Below are 18,489 nucleotides of genomic sequence, written 5' to 3'. Positions count from 1 at the left end.
AGACGTACAGAAGACGCAATCTAACGCATAGTAAACTTATAGCAGAAGCAATTTAACTCATACCAGAAATATATAGCAGACGCAATCTAACTCTTATCAAACGTATAGCAGACGTATATCAGACGCAAGATTAGACAGAACAATCGCTAAAGAAAATCTGTCGGAAAAACGAAATTTGTTAGAGTAAGAAATGAAAGAATCGTAAGAAATTATGTGCGTTATACACAGAATAACGAAGGACATCACAACTACGCTGGTATGGACACGTCCAAAGAATGAGCGACAACAGAATAACAAAGAGTATTATTTGTGAAAACTATTGTTGAAAACCTATATCCAAACAGATCAAATTATTGTTGATATTTAGGCATATAATATATGTGCAAAATTAATAAACTGAGAACAGTTTTAACAATCAGTACTGTAGACATTATATTAAGATGAAGTCTTTTCGAAAAAACACAGTCAATAAACTAAAATCAATAACAGGAACGGTACAACAAATAAACATATTAATAAATATTTAGTCAGAGATTAAAATAATAATATGGTGCACCTTAAATATGATCACTTTTGAACATAAACATAAACATGACAGTGTGGAACTAGATTTTAATTTCCATTGCAATAAACGTTTTGGCAGGAAATTCTTGCCTTTGTCAAGATTCTAAAATATACATGTATAAGACAAACAGTTATTGTAAAATATGTATATATATATGACTTCCCAAAACGTAAAACGGGACACAGACATTAATGAACTGACAAATAAAAGTTGATATCTGATATCTCATGGTTTACTGTCATTAGTATATAATTATTTTTATATGAGCGTATCCTTGATGTTTTTGACAGAGGTAAAATGGAGATATGTTATGACTTTAAGAGCTTTTTATGGTGTTATAATCATTATTATTTAAATCAGATTGAAATATATTTTATTTAGGTTTTGTGTATTTTTTTTGTCATTTATTGCGCTGGTATTTCTTTTTATTTCTATTGATTCGTATATCTTCCTCTTCTTTTTGTTTTGTTATGTTTTTAAAACTTTTATGTTTTCAAAATTAAATTTATGCTTCTTCTCACTTTCATGTTTTGTGAGCGCCGTGACGTTGTTCTTGTCATATTTGTGAGAGCGAATTCTGGATTGAAGCAGTTGACTAGTTTGACCGATATAGACACCTTCACAGTTAATACATGGTATCTCGTAAACAGCATGTGATTTTTTAAGTTTTGGGTTTTCCTGCCGAAACGTTGATAATATTAGAAGTCACAACTTCAATACACTTTTTTCTTGCTTTTCAGCAATATGTCGTGATATCTTTGAATAAATGATATTTGATCTTGATATTTATAATTATTTTTACGAACTGTCGTTCCCCTCTAGAGCTATGATGATATTATACCGGAAACACGTGTAAATATATGTATTGAATTAATAACATATATTTGTTAATAATTAATAGCACTTATCGTTGCAGATTCAATGAAGTAATTTTAATTTATTGGCGATGCGTGGGACCATCTGTTCTGATGACGTCACATCATCTGATGAAAATGGCATGTCCTGTTTCAAAAACCTCATTATATTTTCTACAGAATTAGTCAGTTTAATTTTAATATTGGAAGCTATCGGATGTATGTGTGGGTGATATTCCTTAACTGGGCCGTTATAAGGTCGGTTTAGTCAAACTTTTCAAGTCTGAATCGGAATCAATAGAACGATATGAGTTATGTCAGTACTAGTAGTACTCTACTTTGTAGTACCTCTACTTCGTCAGCCGTTTAAGTTTGACTAATTTATGCTCCAATGCCATAATATATCAGCACATCAGAGGTAAAGTCACAAAAGTGAATTATTGAGAAAATGACGATTGAAGTTGTTAGCTATCTTCAAAGCACTAGTGTTGCTAAGTAGTGAAATAAAATATTTTGTAATTTGGTCAAATGTTTTTGCAACGGTCATATTTTTGACACTAAACATAAAAAAACATTAACCCTACAAATTTTTGAAAAAAGTGTCTTGGTATATTTTACCTGGATTTTCTTTATTAAAAAATGTGACTTAATACTCAAGTAATAAAAGTGTTTTCAACTATTACTCTGGCTTTTTTTTGCTAAACAGATGTTCAGTAATACCTAGCTTCAATATTTTCCAATATTTCGACTCACATACTATTTAGTATTTCAACAATTAAAATTATCTGTAAGTTAAAGTAACAGGAATTAATATTTAAATGGGAATAAGCCCCAATTAAAGGTTTGTCTTCTTTCTTCTAATGGCGATACAACCCTTTGTGAGTCTTGGCCTGCTTAACAATGTTATTTTATTCTGCCCTGTCGGATACTTTCCTTCGCCACTGCCTGATGTTCGTGGTTTTAATATCTCTCTCTACGTCGTCTATCCATCTTTTACGGGGCCTTCCTCTTGTTTTGTTTCCTTGGGGCTTCTATGTGTGGACTACTTTTACAGCTCAATTATCTGGCATTCTTTCTAGGTGACCAAGCCAGTTTAGTCTTTGTGACTACAAATCTAACAATATTTGCGCTTTGCATTAGTTCATCCAGCTCGTGGTCAGTGGCAGCTGGTGTGGTAAAATTTTGGATAGGCCAAGCCAGCAAATTACATATTAATAGCTATGTGTAATCAGTCACGGATTCAGAGAGAGGGGTCACGGGGTCATGACCCTCCCCTAACTAATTTTTTAATGATTGTTCTGTTCATTTTAAGTTCTGCGTTGTATCTAATTTTTGCGATTTTTGATTTTTCATCTAGCAAATCGCGAACAGAAAATGCCCTCTTCTGTACATCCTTAAAGGACAGGAAATTACTTAAATATTCCTTGCAACTGGAATGTTTTTTAAGGAAGCAGACATATTTTTTAAATCAAAGTATCCTTCATAATTCCATACACATTTCTTATTAGAAAATAACAAACACGGCCAACAATATAGTCTGATTTTCGTAATACTTCCAGACAACCATTTGTAGACATCATACCAAGAGCAATTACAAGTATTACATTACTATTACTGCAACCTGGTAAAGCGTCATAAAAACTCATTTTTATGAATCAGTTATAAAACAATCTCACATATATAAGTTGCATACAATAAGGCGATATAGAAATCATGCAAATGTGATTTTTTTTCTTCAAATTTTACGAATTTTTTAAAATTTATTTGGGCAACCATGCACTTGTTTGCAATGGTGATGTTTGTTTAAAAATATGTTAGATTTATAGATTATGTTACATATTTTTTATCATAATTTAAAAGAAAATTTATATTACAATTCGATAATTAAGTACAAGTGACAACGATGGTCGTCGTAGGCCCGATCGTCTGGTGCCTAAACAGCAAGCATAAACACGACAATATAAATCGTTGTCCGGCAAGCTGCTTAACTTCAAACGCGTTTTGTACAGGGATCTTATGTGAGCTGGGTCGGCCAGTTCCGATCGGGCCTATTAATGATATTTAAAATGCCTGAATACGATTCGATGCTTTCTGTGGTAATATAATAACATAGTTGTTTTAACGGACGCTAATGTATTGAGTGATTTAGTACATTTAAAAGTTATTTACATGCATTAACATAATTTTTAAATATATGTTTTTTAATTTTAAAGCTCTTAAAATTATTGGGTAGGCCCGGCCTATCCTGCCTACCCCCAAAAGCCGCCACTGCTCGTGGTTCATTTTAATTCTCCACTAACCATCGCTGAATTGGATTGGTCCAAATATCTTCCTTAATATTTTGCGCTCAAATATTCTTAGTTGATTTTCATCAGTGGTTGAGAGGGTCCACGTTTCACATCCATATATGACCACTGGTCTAATTACTGTTTTGTAGATTCTAAGCTTAGACTCAAGATTCAGTAACTTACTGTTCATTGAGTCTTGGTATGCATAAAAGCACTTATAACCGCTAAGAATCCGTGCTTGTATTTCTTGACTGATGTTGTTGTCATTTATTATTGAGCCTAGGTAGGGAAAGGTGGAGGCATATTTGTAGGTATGGTTGTCTACCTTCAGATTCTCATGTTCATTCGATTTTGCGCACTTCATATATTTTGTTTTGCTTTCATTTATATATAGACCAAACGTAGCAGCTTCTCGTTGCAGTTCTATAACTTTTTCACTTAATACCCTTTTGTTGCGGCTTATTATGGTAGCATCATCCGCATATGCGCATATTTGCATTGATCTTGTATTAATACAGCCGTTTATATCCAGTTTTCTAACAACAGCTTCTAAAGTTAGATTAAAAAGTGTTGTTGATAAGACATCACCTTGTCTAACTCCATTTTCAATATCAAAGGCCTGCGTCATATCTCCATCTATTCTAACCATAGCTTTGGAACCCTCCAGAGTCATTCGTATAAGTTTAACCAACTTATTGGGTATCCTTAATATAGATAGTTGCTTTAACATCTTTTGTCGATCTCCTCCATCAAACGCCTGTTTAAAATCGATATACAAGTTGTAAATAGGTATGTTATATTCAACAAATTTTTCATGTATACCTCTTAACATATAACAATTAAAGGTTAAAGCAAGTTTATTGACGTTTCAATTTCCACTTCGGAAATTGTTCTCAAAATACAAACGTTAGTAAATTAAACAAATTTTGTTTTTTTTTTGTGAAAAATTCTTTTAATACTTCAATTTTATCTGACTCATTTATATTGACAATTCAGACATACAGTAAAAGCCAAATAAAGTTGCGTGCACGTCATCAAGGTCGTAATTCTATTGTATGTGTGGCTACATTTCTATAGAAAAGTGTATGTTACTTTAGTTTGCTAAACAATCACTTCTAAAAATAACCCGATCAATAAGAAACTGTTATTAATAAACATTATTTAAAGAAACCAAATAATGTATATAAAATATAGCTTTTTTGAATTTAGACGTCCCTCATTGTAAAATTTTGTGTTGAAATGTTTATGAAGAAACCACCAATTAATGATGGAGTATTAGTCACTACCAGAAATATTGTCATGTTGACGCGTCGTTTGTTGAGTTTTCAATCAGTGTTCTGTGACTTTTGTACTTGTGGTATCATCGATTTTTGAGGTTATCTTGTGAAAAACATTTATTCATTTTCCAAAATGCCCCTGAATAGTCGATGCAAAGAACTTGTATCTTTATTAGTTAACTATTTTGAAGAAGGAAGGAATAATAATGGCCCTTTGTTATCCTTAAACGCTGTGCAGGAGGTAATATGCGAATAAAATATCATTACTTTACGTTACAAAAATTTGTATTATTTTAACGTGTAGCTGCTGATTTAAAAATCAGTGTAAGAACAGTAAGCAGCATATGTCAAATTCAGAAAAAAGGTAAACAGTTCGAGTCACCTAAGAAAAAGCGTTGCACTTATAAACAAGTAGCAAATACAACAACTTTAAATACAAGCTCTATTCGTGATACCATTTACAATATGTAACAGAGAAGTCAGTATGATTATAACAAATATACATTTAACATAATTTTATTTCTGTATGCTTTTAGAATAGAACGTGACGGTTCAATCACTGTGGTCCCAACTGAAAGATAAAGAATTATTTAATGGTAGTATCTCTTCTTTAAAAAGATTGATCAAAGAACTTGGGTTTGAGCGGATTAAGGATAATTCACGACGAGGACTTATGGAATTACCTAACGTTGTTTGTTAAAGAGTACAATTCTTGAGAACTTATAAAGAAGCGAAATATGAAGGTATATACCAATTCGTGTTTCTCGATGAAACTTGGATATTTCAAAATGGGATCATTGGTCATTATTGGCAAACTGAAAATATACTACTACTACTAAGGATTTCCACAGTTTTCACTGTCTTCCTTCACTCAACCGTTTTCTCCAATTTTCCCTGTCATTCCAGTCTCCATCTCGCAGGGTTCTTTTCTCCATAGCCTCGTCGATTTCATCTCTGAATGACCTTCGGGGTCTTCCTCTCTTTCTTCTTCCAATCGGGCTCCATTCTGTGATTTTGTTTATCCAGCGTCCTCTGTCCGCTCTTCTGACGTGGCCGTACCAGGATAGTCTATTCTCCTCTATATAGTCGATTATGTCTGATTGCACTCCCATTCTCCGCTTAATCTCTGCGTTTTCAATTCTGTCTCTTTTTGTAAGTCTACAGCTTCTCCTCAGGAACTCCATTTCTACTGCTCTTATTCTACCTCTATTTCTCTTGTTTATTGTCCAGTTTTCGGACCCATATGTCAGGATACTTCTTGTCAGGGTGTTATATATTCTCTTTTTTGTCTTTATCGTAATGTTCTTATCCCACAACACTGAGTTTAGTTGTCTTATACAGTTTCTTGTTTGTCTCAGTATGTTGTTTATATCTTCTTCTGTTGTTCCCTGGTTCGATATTATGGTTCCTAAATACTTGAATTTATCTGTTCCATTTATTTGTCTTCCCTCGTCTATCTCTAGGTTTCTCATATCCTGGTTTTCTGTTGTTAGGTATTCGGTTTTCTCTAAGTTTATTTCCATTCCGTTGTTTTTATATTCTTCTTCTAGTTTTCTGAGCATAAAGCTGAGATCTTCTTCATCTTGTGCGATGACTACTTGATCGTCGGCAAAACTTAAGGTGTATAGGTATTCGTCTCTTACTGGTATGCCCATTCCTTCGCACTTTCTCCTCCATGGTTTGAGTGTCTTTTCCAAGAATATTTTAAACAGAGTAGGGGACGTAGCACAGCCTTGTAGAAGTCCTTTTGTCGTCTTAAATGGATTGTAGGCTTTATTTCCACATTTAATAGCTACTTTGTTTTCTTTGTATAGTGCTTTAACTGCTTTTATTAGTGTTTGTCGGATTCCGAGATCATTCATTGCTTCCCATAATTTGACTCTAGGTATTGAGTCATATGCTTTCTTTAGATCAACAAAAGCCAGATGGACCGGTCTACCTTTGAAAATGAAAATATAAAGAGTGTTAAAACCACCAAAACGGATGGCAAAAGGTTTGTTGTATTAACATAAGTTATTATATGAACATTTAAATAATATCATTGCAGATATATGATACTCTATGCTGGAAACGAAACCGGATTTATAGTGGATGCTGAAGCAATATTTTGTTCAAAAACTCAACTTAGTCATTATCATGTTGATAGAAAAAAACATTTCCTATTCCCATAAGATGTTCAAAACATAACTGTTGCGCATCATTTCTCAGTAAATATACAGATATAATCTTACATATAAATTTCATTTATTTTAAACATTTTTTTAGAAATAAACCACAAACCAAATATATGTAATGGACGGTATGACATAGCAAAAAATTATTACAATAGGCACATTGGTAGAGATGATAACAGCGCTAACAACTGCCTAAACATGTGGCATGAGGCACTTTACATGATTACTCCTGATATGTGGAAAAACTCTACCAATCATACTGAAAGAGAAATATTTAAATGGTATGAGAGAGAAAGAATATCTAATCGTCAAGAAATTAGTCCAATAGTAATAAATGTTAATAGTGGAGAGAGTGACACTAATGTGAAATCAGATTCAGAAAATGTTTAGTTCGTTGATGTTGTTTTTTTAATGTCATGTTTTGCCTTTGAAAATACGTTCATTATTTTTTTTTTTGATTATATCTATTGTTTGGTAACTTAGTAATAACCTTACCACTTTTATTGTGGAATTCCTTACTTTGTGAAATCTATTCATGACTTTAATTAACAAAAAACAAATGAAAAAAAAAACACTCATTTTCAAATTCCATTTAATATAGTGTAAAATTTGCTATCTTCACATTTTGAAGTTATACTTCTATACGCGCGCTCCACGTTGGAAATTTGTACGGGAGTGAATCGGTGAAATCATTACATATTTAAGATAATGAGTAAGAGAGACAGAAGATGTATTTTCTCTCTCTTCCTCTCTCGAGAATAAAATTTTTCCTTTTGTATATATATTTAATAATATATATATTATATATAGAATAATGTACATATATATAATATAATATTTATTAATATTATTATTTATGTGATATGTTTTGTATTATTTATTAAATGTTCATAATTATTTTGGTCTTTTGTATTTAAAAATAATTATCTCAATAAATCACTGTATGACCGAGAACTGTCAATTTTGAAATATATTTGTGTCATGTCTAATTGGCAAATATTTTACGTGTTTGGTTCATACGCTGGTGTATGTGAGTTTGAATCCCAATATGAATTTCCTATTTTATTTTTGAAACATTTAAAAACCTCACGTTAGTCTTATTAAATATATGTAATATACGCAAAAATGCTAAATTTTTAAATTAAATGAAAATTTACAACATAATCCGAGTTGTTGGTTTTTTATTTTTATCTTCCACAAACAATTTTTGAAGTTATACTTCTATACCCGCGTTCGACGTTGGAAATTTGTGTGTATTCGTATATATTGAGTGAATCGGCAAAATTATTACATATGTAAGATATAGGTAAGAGAGAGACAGAAAATATATTTTCTCTCTCTTTCACTCTCGAGAATAAAAATGTTCCTTTTGTAAACATATTTAATATTTATTAATATTATTATTTTTTTATTAATATTATTATCATGATAAATTAAACATATGCGTTAGTTATGTATATTGTCATTTTTAAATACTTATGAATATTACATTTTAATTTGTATTGTATTATAATATTGAATTATGTGGCAGTGTATTGTATTGTATTTTTTTATTAATAACAAAATGAACAATGAATTTTACTGTATTATTTTACGCATACTAAATATGTGTAAAAAAATTTTTTTGCATTCAACTCCTTTTATACATATATAAAAATAAAAATACATATTTTCATTAAAATATTGATTCAATCCTTCATTTACTTACTATACTGCTATTACAGGTCAAATGTTTATATACAGCAAACGATGCACCATATACCTAATTCTTTTTCTCTTTCTGCTCTCTCTTACTTATAGCATTACATATGTAATGATTGTGCAGATTGACTCCCATATAAATTATTATCGACGAACGCGTGTATAGAAGTATAACTTCTACCGGCAGTACCACTGGACTGCCACATACGTTTTTTTTTTGTTTACTTCAGTTCTTTTCTGTAAATTTTCATACTTCATAAACCATCTGACAACGCTGCAAATGTTCACAATGATGACGTGACCGCAACTTTATTTGACTTTCACTGTACATAAATCTGCATAGAATATTTTTGGTGTGACAAAATAAAAGCATTTTAGTATAACATCATACGTTCCAGATTCCCGATGCGTTAAAACCGGCCCACATTCTGTTTATACAGGAAGTGTATTTTTAAAACGTATCGGTTACTAAATGTATTTTGTTGAAGTAATCAATGTTTTTTACGTTTTTTTCCTATTAATTTAAAGTCAATTGAATTAACTACGAAAATTTACTAAAATGATATTCACAAGGAAATGTTGATTTCCTGTTAGTCGGCTGTATACCATTATATGACAAAAAGTTTAAGTTAAAGATCCTTTATAAAAAGTGTATTTATTTAAAAGAACTCTTTGGGGCTAAATTACAGAACGTTTTCAGAATACGTATTCCACTTTCAGTGCTGCTACCTAAAATTAGAATAGCAGCTTACATTCCTCAAGTAGATCTATTTTTACTGAGAACAGTAGAGGGTACGGTAATTATTTAGGACAAAAAGAAGAGAAATGTAGTCGTAGACGACCAAGAAGATTTTGTCTCAAAACTATCCGCCAGTGATATGGAACCAGCACCACGACACTATCTAGGTCTGCTGCAGACGAAGTATAGATCATGCGACTGATTGCCAATGTTCTTGAAGGACAAGGCATATAAAGAAGAAGAAGTTCCTATGTCCTCCTACTATGTATTAAAACTTCTCTAATCTATATACAGCCTGATAATGATAATACTTTTAGACAAGCTATTCTGTGCTCCAATATTAAAAACTTATACATAAAAACTTATTATATATTAACTTTACAATTATTGATAAAATAATCTCTTCGTTTATCAGTACTTTAATAATTAAAGTATATTATGTTCATTCTCTTTGGAAATTTAAGATCTTGAAATTTAATAATCTATTGAAATATTAACATATTCTTTATTTTGACTCTTAGAAGAAAGCAAAGAAGTTACTAACGTTTGGTCCCAAACCCACTTCATGTTTTCAGAAGAAGAATATGAATTCTACAAACCAGAAACTCAAACAGATACTTCAGATACCGATATTCCTTTTAAAAGTCCAGATGAAACACCAACGGTACCTCAACAATACCCAGCATGGACACCGCCTAATATTCCACGACGGCCTGAATCACATATTCATTACATTAATACATCAAACAATCCAGAATTAAATATAAAGTAAGTATATCCAAATATTTTACTATAAAACTGTAAAACTTTCTTTTTTAATGCATATTATGCTTAACAAACAGAGGTATAATAATAGTCTCCCGTTTTATACCGCTCGCGGCTTTGGGAGTATAGCAGGATAGTCTGCTATATCTAGGGCCTACGGTATACACGGAAGGTAACATGGCCAGTGCTACGCTTTAACCGCCTATTATTACCCCTGATTTTACCCAAGGTACTCATTTTATTCAGGCTGAGTCGACCTGAGGTATATATGTTAAAATTATGTGAGATACAAAGTAGAGGTCGGGTGTATACGTTATGTGGGTGTTTTAAAAAAGTAGAAATGCATTCAACTAACGTTGCATAAATGCTTAGTAAATTTGATTAATGTTTTAAATGAAACGGAAATGGGCAGTATAATAGAAATATAAGCAATATCGTAAGTAAATTATTTTAGCGAGTCTAGCAGGCGTGTCAAGGAAGAATTTATTATATTTGTTATAATTGCTCATTTTTCTTATATAAAAAGTTTAACAATTTTAAAACCTCTATTTAAATGACAATATAGTGGACACCAAATAAGCTTACTCTATCATAACTATTTTGTCTTTTATCGTAATCAAGTACATACTATATTTTATGTCTGTGTATATATTAAACATTTTAGTGCGCCTTGAGAAAAGTTTTGTATTTTCTGGTACCCACCCTGTTTAGTTAGCCATCTTTTTTAAGATTAATAAGATTAATGTTGAACAGATTTGGAGTATGTATGTCGTTTTTGAGCTTTTTAATATTCTGTGGACAATAATTCGATCATATCTACTTAGAGAAATTTTGCGTTCTAATTTCTCCAACGTGAAAAACTGTAGGCCCCTGGCTATAAAAGGTTACTTGCTAAACATCCCAGAACGAATCTGTTAGAAATTTCCAAATTCCTGTTTGAAACTTTTTAGGCAACTAAACAAAAATTAAAAACTCAAGCATCTCAAGCAGGCGTTGTTGTGCTTCCGTTACAGAAGGTGACTCGACGCATATTTTTTTCTCTTTTAATTAATAGTTTATTAGCAGTTTGACCTTTAAGCAAACTCACTCTGACCTGTATTGTTTTTGGCAAATGTGAAACGTTCTAAGGTATTAGATTTATTAGACTATAATTATTAATACGTATATATCTATATTACCGATCCTAGGTACTTAAAACTATTACTTTTCCTGCAAACGTCAGGTAAATGGGTCAAACTAAAATCACTCAATATATATATATATATATATATATATATATATATATATATATATATATATATATATATATATATATATATATATATGTATGTATATATATATATATATATATATATATATATATATATATATATATATATATATGTATATATATATATATATATATACATGTCCAAAAGTTTGGAATAAGTACAAATAATATATCTACGCCTATGGCGGTTTTAAAAGTGTTGTTGATATTTATTCTAGAGGGTTTTTAAATGAAAATTTGAATCATTTTTGTATGATTATGGTCACATTCACCTGATTAGCGTATTTACACATTATTTCAGTCTTCGTTTAAATTTGAATTGATCCGTTTAAAAATGCCTAAAAACGTGATATCTCATTTTGACAGATCCAGAGTAATTGCTTTGTTACAACAGGACTTTAGCCAAAGTTATATCGTTAATATTGCTGATGTTACTCAGAGTGCTGTATCGAAAAAAAAAAAAATCCAAGATACAAATAAAGTCAAGGATCGTCTCAGAAGTGATAGAAATCGATGTACAACAGCAGCACAAGACCGGCAAATAAAATTTATAGCTCGTAGAAATCGTCTGGAATCGACAAGTGGTATATCCAGAGAAATTTCTAGGCTTCAAGGACTGAATATTTTACGGCAAACAATAACAGGCAGACTAAATGCGGTAAATTTGTATCGTAGAAGACCGCTACGTGTTCCGAAACTAACCTACCAACACAAAATAGTAAGGTTCCAACGGGCTCGAGAAATGACGCATCATGATCCTAACTGGAATAACGTGATGTTCTCTGATGCGTCCAAAATTGACTTGGTATGTGATTCGCGAAGAACACTGGTTTGGAGGGCCCCAGGACGACAAGCCCCACTAGAAACAGCTAAACCGCGTATCTCATTTGAAGGTGGCAGTATTATGGTTTGGGGTGGTATTATGAGTGGTACATGGACGTTACTGCTGGTTCTGGAGAGAAGAGTCACTGGTGCTGTATACATCAAGGAAGTTTTAAATCCTGTCGTACGTCTATTCCGAGGGGCAGTAGGTGATGAATTTGTGTTTATGCATGACAACGCACCTCCTCATCGAACATCAGCAGTACAAAATTTTCTTGAAGAAGAAGGAATATCTACATTACAGTGGCCCTCGAATTCCCCCGACATGAACTTTATTGAACATGCTTGGGACAAATGAAATCGTAGGCTTCCACGGCCAGAGTCAGAATTATAGTTTATTCGTCTTCCGGGTTTGGACCGTGTCATTTGTGAGTGACCCAAAAGTGGGTTCATCTCGACGTTTCGCTACAATTGTATGTAGCTTCTATGTATGTAGATCCTAGGTACTTAAAACTATTACTTTTCCTGCAAACGTCAGGTAAATGGGTCAAACTAAAATCACTCAATATATATATATATATATATATATATATATATATATATATATATATATATATATATATATATATATATATATGTATGTATATATATATATGTATATATATATATATATATATATATATATATACATGTCCAAAAGTTTGGAATAAGTACAAATAATATATCTACGCCTATGGCGGTTTTAAAAGTGTTGTTGATATTTATTCTAGAGGGTTTTTAAATGAAAATTTGAATCATTTTTGTATGATTATGGTCACATTCACCTGATTAGCGTATTTACACATTATTTCAGTCTTCGTTTAAATTTGAATTGATCCGTTTAAAAATGCCTAAAAACGTGATATCTCATTTTGACAGATCCAGAGTAATTGCTTTGTTACAACAGGACTTTAGCCAAAGTTATATCGTGAATATTGCTGATGTTACTCAGAGTGCTGTATCGAAAATTAAAAAAAAATTCCAAGATACAAATAAAGTCAAGGATCGTCTCAGAAGTGATAGAAATCGATGTACAACAGCAGCACAAGACCGGCAAATAAAATTTATAGCTCGTAGAAATCGTCTGGAATCGACAAGTGGTATATCCAGAGAAATTTCTAGGCTTCAAGGACTGAATATTTTACGGCAAATAATAACAGGCAGACTAAATGCGGTAAATTTGTATCGTAGAAGACCGCTACGTGTTCCGAAACTGACCTACCAACACAAAATAGTAAGGTTCCAACGGGCTCGAGAAATGACGCATCATGATCCTAACTGGAATAACGTGATGTTCTCTGATGAGTCCAAAATTGACTTGGTATCTGATTCGCGAAGAACACTGGTTTGGAGGGCCCCAGGACGACAAGCCCCACTAGAAACAGCTAAACCGCGTATCTCATTTGAAGGTGGCAGTATTATGGTTTGGAGTGGTATTATGAGTGGTACATGGACGTTACTGCTGGTTCTGGAGAGAAGAGTCACTGGTGCTGTATACATCAAGGAAGTTTTAAATCCTGTCGTACGTCTATTCCGAGGGGCAGTAGGTGATGAATTTGTGTTTATGCATGACAACGCACCTCCTCATCGAACATCAGCAGTACAAAATTTTCTTGAAGAAGAAGGAATATCTACATTACAGTGGCCCTCGAATTCCCCCGACATGAACTTTATTGAACATGCTTGGGACATTCTCAAAACGGGCATCAAGAAGCGAAACAATCCCCCTATTACACTTTGAGAACTTAAAGATGCTGCTCGTGAAGAATGGGAGAGAATTCCGCAAGCCCAGCTCGACCAGTTAATCGGCAGCATGCCAAATCGCCTACAGGCTTGCATACAGGCCAATGGAGGAAATACTTATTATTAATTTTATTAAAAATTATTTTTTTCTATACTAATTTATTTTTAAATGTAAGTTGTACATTGTAAGTTTTTCACTCCAAGAAAATAAATATTTTTTCGCATATCGTCTGGTTTTGAGATTTATTTAGTATTGTAGATAATTGAAACAAAATGATTTTAACTATTCAGAAGATTTTATATATAAAAATCAATAAAAAGATGAAATATTCCAAACTTTTGGACATATATATATATATATATATATATATATATATATATATATATATATATATATATATATATATATATTTAGAAAAGCTTGTCAAGAACTTGTAATATTTTTATCTACCCATACGTTTGAAACTCTAAGATTTTTGTTTAGCCAGGTTTCATCTAAATAGGAAATGGTGATATCTGTGAAACTCATAAGCGTACGAAATTTAGTATTTCCAGAATACTTAATTTGATGCATATAAGTTAACTTCGCTTTACATTTGGTTTGTAATGTTACGATAAATATCATGGCCTAAAAATAACCGTAAATATATTATGACTAATACACAACAAAATATAAATAATTATAAATAAAAAAAAGACATTACAGTGGTGCAGAAGTGTGATATAAAATAAATTGTGAAAATGACGACGATTTATGAGCTCACAGTGACAAATTTAAGAAGACATCTCGAAGACAGAGAATTAGCTTCTACCGGAAAAAAGGCTGAGTTAGTCCAACGACTAAAGAACGCTTTGCTAGAAGAAGGACTAGATCCTGAGACTTATATATTTGAAGATGCTGTCCTCTCGTCGATTTCGAAAGTTTCTGGTGATGTAGTCAAAGTTTCTGGTGACATCGCATCATTGGAGAACAAAGTTTCTGACGATATTTCGAAAGTTTCTTCCGATGTAGCTAAAGTTTCTGGTGACATTGCGTCATTAGAAAACAAAGTTTCTAACGAGATTTCGTCCCTGGAAAGCAAAGTTTCGGCTAACATCTCTTCGGAAATCTCTAAAGTAACTTCTGAGATGTCTGCCCTTGACGATAGAATATCTTCGTTAAAAAACCAAGTTGCTGCCGATATGTTGGCCTTCGAAGAAAAGATGAAAGAGATGGAAAGGAAGATGGAGGAAACAGGGACAGCAGAGAGAGGTAACAATCCGATTACAGTGGAGATAAAAGAAGACGAGACGAAATGTAAGTTGGAGACACGGCCGAAATTTGAAGGAAGTGGAGGTTCTATTCATGTTAAAGTCCCAACTTTCGACGGAAAATCATCATGGAACAACTACATGAAACAGTTCGAATCAGCCGCAAGAGCGAATGGATGGTCTGAAAAAGAAAAGGCTGTAAACCTGACTATCGCTCTTCGAGGAGATGCCTTAGATGTGCTTCAGACCATAGCCGTAGAGGAGACCGATGATTTCGAACAACTGAAGAGGTTAAATATGCGATATGGCCACGAACATTTGGAGCATGTATATCAGTCGCAGCTTAAAAATCGTAGACAGAAGAAAGATGAGGCTCTTCAAAAATATGAGGTAGATATTGCCAGATTAGTACGATATGCTTATCCAACAGCTCCCGAAGACATGATGGAAAAATTGGCCGTTCAAACGTTTATTGATGGTCTTCGTGATCATGAAATGCAGAGAACACTACGATTAGCTCGTCACAAGACGCTGGTTGATGTCTTATCCGCCGCCCTCGAATACGAGTCAGCTACGCAGGCCTCTGGCGGGTACAGTAAAGTTAGGACTGTAAAAGAGGAAGGAGATGAAGATAAACTTGACCAGCTCGTTAATATGATGAAAAGTATTACATGCAAGAAAACGAAGACCATAAAATCAAGAAACTCACCATCAGGAAAACCAGAACGAGTCGGCTTTAGGGGAGCAGCTTCGACCCGGAACTTTTCCAAAGACCCTCTTATACTAATAGCTTCTTTGAAATGTCGTGAAGATAGTGTCTATGTAGATGGAGACATAAATGGTAAAAAGCATACGTTGTTGGTGGATACCGGAGCGACCAGAACCATTATACGCCCGACAGTTATAAACAGCCGAAAGAAACTGTTACCAACGAGGTTGCGACTTCGGACCGCTACAGGTGAAAATGCCAACATTCATGGAGAAATCCAGGTACAATTGGGAATTGGAGCAGAAAAGTTCGTCCATACTGTTATAGTTGCTGACATCGAAGAGGATGTTATATTAGGAATGGACGTAATGAATATGCATGGATTCCAATTGGATTTTAAGAATAAGGTAATCAAAGTTGGCAACGAGGAGGTATTTCTTCATCCACATAATAACAACACTGTGCAAGCAGCCATTAAAGAAGATACAGTCGTGCCTGCAAGAAGCGAAACGATCATAGTAGCGCGACTACAGGGAATTGTAGACGAAGGGACACCTGTTATGATGGAGCCTTGGAACCACGACGATGAGGTTGGCGGTGGAATCATAATTGGAAAGGAATTGGTGACTTCGGCTAAAGAAATTCCTGTGAGACTTATCAATGTCAACGACTACCCAGTGACCATCAAGAAAGAGACAAAATTAGGAACTTGTGTACCTGCGACATCAATAATCCGTCAGGCGACAACATCTGATAATTCCAACGACAAATTCGACCAAATGGTTGCAGTTGCAGGACAGTCTCTAAATCAGATGGAGAAAAGGAAATTAAGGGAATTTCTTCGGCAGTATCGTGATATTTTCGTACCGAAAGGAGGAAAGACGGGAAGAACTACCGTTGTTAAGCATAAAATTGATACTGGTAATGCTAAGCCAATTCGTCAAACAGCTCGACGATTACCACAGGCGAAAAGAGAGGAAGCTGAAACGATTGTTCAGGAAATGAAGAAAGACGGGGTGATAGAACCTTCTACGAGCCCATGGGTCTCTCCGGTGGTCCTGGTTAAGAAGAAAGACGGAACGACGAGGTTCTGTGTGGATTACCGTTTGCTGAACAACGTTACCAAGAAAGATAGTTATCCTCTGCCTCGGATCGATGACACATTGGACACATTGGCTGGAAGTAAATTGTTTTCTACTTTGGATTTGAAGTCTGGATACTGGCAGGTAGAAATGGACCCAGTAGATAAAGAAAAGACAGCCTTCACCACAGGATCTGGATTGTGGCAATTCAACGTTATGCCATTTGGACTGTAATGCTCCTGCGACATTTGAGAGTCTGATGGAAAATGTGTTGAGAGGGTTATCTTGGAAAACATGCCTGGTTTATTTAGATGACATAATCGTCTTGGGGGAGACATTCGAAGATCATTTGAGGAATTTAGAAAACGTTTTTAATCGACCTTAAGCTGCCCAATTGATGCTAAACCCCAAGAAGTGCCAGCTATTTCAAGGTAAAGTCAATTATCTGGGTCATATAGTCAGTAAAGAAGGAGTGGCCGTGGATAAGGGAAAAATCGATTCCATTAAGGAATGGCCAAAACCAACTGACAAACATCAAGTGAGAAGTTTTCTTGGACTATGTACTTACTACCGGAGGTTTATTAAGAAGTTTGCAGATATCGCTAAGCCATTAACGCGACTTACAGAGGAAGCAAGAGAATACCGCTGGGATACAGACTGCCAAAATGCCTTTGAGACCTTAAAAAAACATCTAATAACAGCACCAATTTTACGGTATCCACTGCCAGAAGGAGAGTTCATCTTAGATACGGATGCAAGTAACGTGGGAATTGAAGGAGTGCTGTCTCAGATTCAAGGAGGACAGGAACGAGTCCTCGGATATTTTAGTAAAGTTCTTTCAAAACCTGAGCGGAATTATTGCGTCACGAGAAGAGAACTTCTAGCAGTAGTTAAATCAGTAGAGCACTTCTATCAATACCTCTATGGCAGAAAGTTTCTAATCCGAACCGACCATGCCGCCCTTAAGTGGTTGATGCAGTTTAAGAATCCAGAGGGTCAGATAGCCAGGTGGATCGAACGACTCCAAGAATACGATTTTTAAATTGAGCACCGGGCCGGAGTTAGCCACAGAAACGCTGATTCTCTTTCCAGAAGGCCATGCCCAGCAGAGTGTTCCCACTGCAACAAAACGGAATCCGAGGAAGCAGCAGTGCTAAGAACGACGATTGTCAACGACGACTGGACGCGTACTAAGATAAGGGAAGAACAA

General features: G+C 33.9%; 1 protein-coding gene across 3 annotated transcripts in view; it reads left to right on the top strand.

Annotated features, from left to right (window-relative positions):
- Window positions 1-18,489, top strand: part of LOC140445872 (testisin-like) — a 169,969-nt gene that overhangs the window by 59,855 nt on the left and 91,625 nt on the right. For all 3 annotated transcript variants that reach the window (XM_072538277.1, XM_072538275.1, XM_072538276.1), the window contains exon 4: window positions 10,120-10,366. In XM_072538277.1, the coding sequence (XP_072394378.1) occupies window positions 10,120-10,366 (247 nt within the window). The remainder of the gene's footprint in view (window positions 1-10,119; window positions 10,367-18,489) is intronic.

The sequence above is a fragment of the Diabrotica undecimpunctata genome, chromosome 7, assembly GCF_040954645.1.
Source record: "Diabrotica undecimpunctata isolate CICGRU chromosome 7, icDiaUnde3, whole genome shotgun sequence".
Taxonomy (NCBI): domain Eukaryota; kingdom Metazoa; phylum Arthropoda; class Insecta; order Coleoptera; family Chrysomelidae; genus Diabrotica; species Diabrotica undecimpunctata.
Note: the sequence above shows the minus strand (reverse complement) of the source record. Positions and strands in the feature narration are given on the sequence as shown.